Source organism: Triticum dicoccoides, chromosome 5B (assembly GCF_002162155.2).
Source record: "Triticum dicoccoides isolate Atlit2015 ecotype Zavitan chromosome 5B, WEW_v2.0, whole genome shotgun sequence".
In the NCBI taxonomy this organism is placed as follows: domain Eukaryota; kingdom Viridiplantae; phylum Streptophyta; class Magnoliopsida; order Poales; family Poaceae; genus Triticum; species Triticum dicoccoides.
In genome coordinates, this window is record NC_041389.1 from 193,259,059 (window position 1) to 193,261,836 (window position 2,778).

Here is a 2,778-nt window from a genome sequence, read left to right on the forward strand (position 1 = left end):
CTAAAAAGTCAGGCTCTGGCCTTCAGTTGCTTAGTTTGCTTATCCCACGCAAAATAGGAGCTTGATGGAGTTATAGTCATGTAATTTATATGATTTCTTCAGCTTTGTGAGATTGCAGGCAATCAAAGCAAGTTACGGTTTAACCTTTTGAGTAACTAGGCTTACTAGCAACATATGTCCTAAATTCTCATTGCATCAAAAGATCCAACAAACTAACCTCCAATTCTAGAGCCTGAAGCAAGGAATCTTGAATTGGGTCTGGGCAAAATTCATCTGGTACAAAGCCAACAAGTATGCTCCTGACAATCAATGAACTAAAGGTGGGACAAATCTGTGAAAATATGGAAGATAGCATTATAATAAATAACTTCAAACTGACCAGACAACTAAATTGTTCATGTAGATAAATTATTATTAAATTGATTTTTTTTAATAACAAATGAACTCATACCTCTTTCCTGGTACTGGTTTCCATGAGCACATCCTTAGGGATCATTAGGAGATCACTTAATGCATTTAGAAGATAGAAGGGTCTGTAGGTTTCAGCAATGCCATTTTCACCATCCCCATTCTCAACTTCTGGATAGTCGTCCATATCCATACCAAACAAGTCAGTAAGGCATCTGGACCAGCTGCCGATCTACCAACACCATAACAGAAATAAGTTGATGCTCTCGAATCTTGATAGCAAGTAATAAATCATATAAACAAGAACTACTGATCTAGGTATGACCTCGATATGCCCATGATTGTACTTACAGCATTTTTCAGTTGGACCCCAGCACCGAAGCCAAACTTCCCAGATGGGATGGGAAGAACCTTAGGATCAGTTATTGGGTCAGAAATGGGATCTGTCGGTATCTCATCTTCTGACTCCCGCAAAATAGCATTGAACATTGCTATATCCAATCTAGCTATACACTGTTCCATCAACTATCAAATAGCAATACTGTTCGGAATTAGTACAGGTACAAAAGATCTATGAAATCAGTATGTACTCGTTATCGGTGCGTCTAGCTTTGATCAAGGATACAAGACGTTATAACAATTTGCCTCATCTGTTGGATTTTTACACAAAACTGCACCTAATGCGCTAATTATTCATAGGAACCCAAATCAGACAATTCAGGGCAATTCTGACAGATTCAAGATCGATTGATGATGCAACAAATATGATCCATTGATCAAGCACAAGCTCTAGCCTTAAAGGCCGAGAGTTTTGCGAGGACAAGACAACTAAACTCCAAGACCCCCACAACCGCTCCCCCCTCCCCCTCCCCCCCTCCCCCGCACGGACGGCCGAGGGGACCCAACCTGATGCGGAACATCTTACGGACATCACCATGTTAAGAGTCCGTTCGGCAAGTGACACGTGCGACATCTCCTTCACATACATAAAGGTTAATCATCTCCTTTACACGTGTTCACTTGACCCCTTCGAGGATGGTATACTACTTTACATGAGCTTCATCGACGACGAGGAGGAGTTCAAGCGCAAGAGAACATCTACATCATCCAAGAAGGGAGAAGGAGGAGGAAGAGGGGCCCCAAGACGCGAAGCACCGGAGGCCTCGGACCACCCCGGGTGCCTGGCCTCCTATGCCCCGGGTGCCCGGTCCGACGGCCACAAAGGGCGCGGCCCCTCTGTCCACCCCGGGTGCCCGCACCCACTACGCCTCGACTCCGGGTACCCGACGCCCTTTACCCCGGGTGCCCGGACTTGCCTGCGCGCATGTATTGGTCTTTGGCCCATGTATCTTTCCCATTTCGCCCTCACTTGTCTCTTCATGCCTTGGACCTATATATACTCCTTCTCCTCCTCATTTCTAGGGTTAGCTAAGAATAGACACAAATCATAGAGCTTAGCTCATGTATCTTCCCTTGTGGGATTCCTCTTGAGAGAGAGAAGACTCCATTGGAGTAGAAGGCCTCCTAATGGAGAAGGATCCCAAGGGTCATCAAGACCTCCTAAGGGAGAAGGATTCTCCAAGTGAATCACCAAGACCTCATCTTCTTTGGATTTGGGATGAACTTTACCATGTATCTTGTTTCCCTTTGATTGTTCTTGTACCTGTGAATCTCATGTGTTTGTTGGTCTAGTGGATGTGTGATTGGACTTGTTCTTGAGTGTTTCTCTTGTGATTTCCCCTCTTGTTCTTTGTGTTCTTCGCGTTCTTCGTGGATCCCCCTCCAATTCGTGAAAGATATCCACTTAGGGTCTCCACCCTACAACATCATGGTATCTAGAGCCACGTTGATCACGAATTTGGAGTCTCCCCCACCGTTTTCTAGCCTAATTTTGTGTGTTTTTGTCCCAATTCGAAAATTCCTCACAAAAAGAGCCCCAAACCAATTTCTTTAAGTTTGCTGGTACTTGTTAGTTCTTGTTGATTTTGATCAATGGATCTAGTGTTTGGGAAGTGGATCTACCTCCCTTGGCGTTCCCTAGCCCCAATTTTTCTTTTCCCCATCCAGTTTGGAGCTTAAAATCGAGTTCTTCCGCACCTAGTTCGAGATCTGAAAATTTCGCTCAAAATCGAGTCTTCTCGGCCTACCCCGGGTACCCGGACCCCTTTACCCCGGGCACCCGGACCCCCGGGACTTTTTCGGGCAACTTCCCTGACCACCCCGGGCACCTGAACCACTTTTCCCCGGGCACCCGGACCCCCGGGCACCTTTCGCCCAAACCCCCTGACCCCTTTACCCCGGGCACCCGGATCCCCGGGACTTTTCCGGGCAACTTCCCTGACCACCCCGGGCACCCGGACCACTTTTCCC

The 2,778-nt window shown here is 46.6% G+C and overlaps 1 protein-coding gene across 3 annotated transcripts in view; it reads right to left on the reverse strand.

The window, feature by feature from the left end:
* Positions 1-2,778, reverse strand: part of LOC119308047 — a 25,674-nt gene that overhangs the window by 2,098 nt on the left and 20,798 nt on the right. For all 3 annotated transcript variants that reach the window (XM_037584158.1, XM_037584157.1, XM_037584159.1), the window contains exons 6-8: positions 760-933; positions 452-640; positions 218-331 (exon numbers count right to left, since the gene is read on the reverse strand). In XM_037584158.1, the coding sequence (XP_037440055.1) occupies positions 218-331; positions 452-640; positions 760-933 (477 nt within the window). The remainder of the gene's footprint in view (positions 1-217; positions 332-451; positions 641-759; positions 934-2,778) is intronic.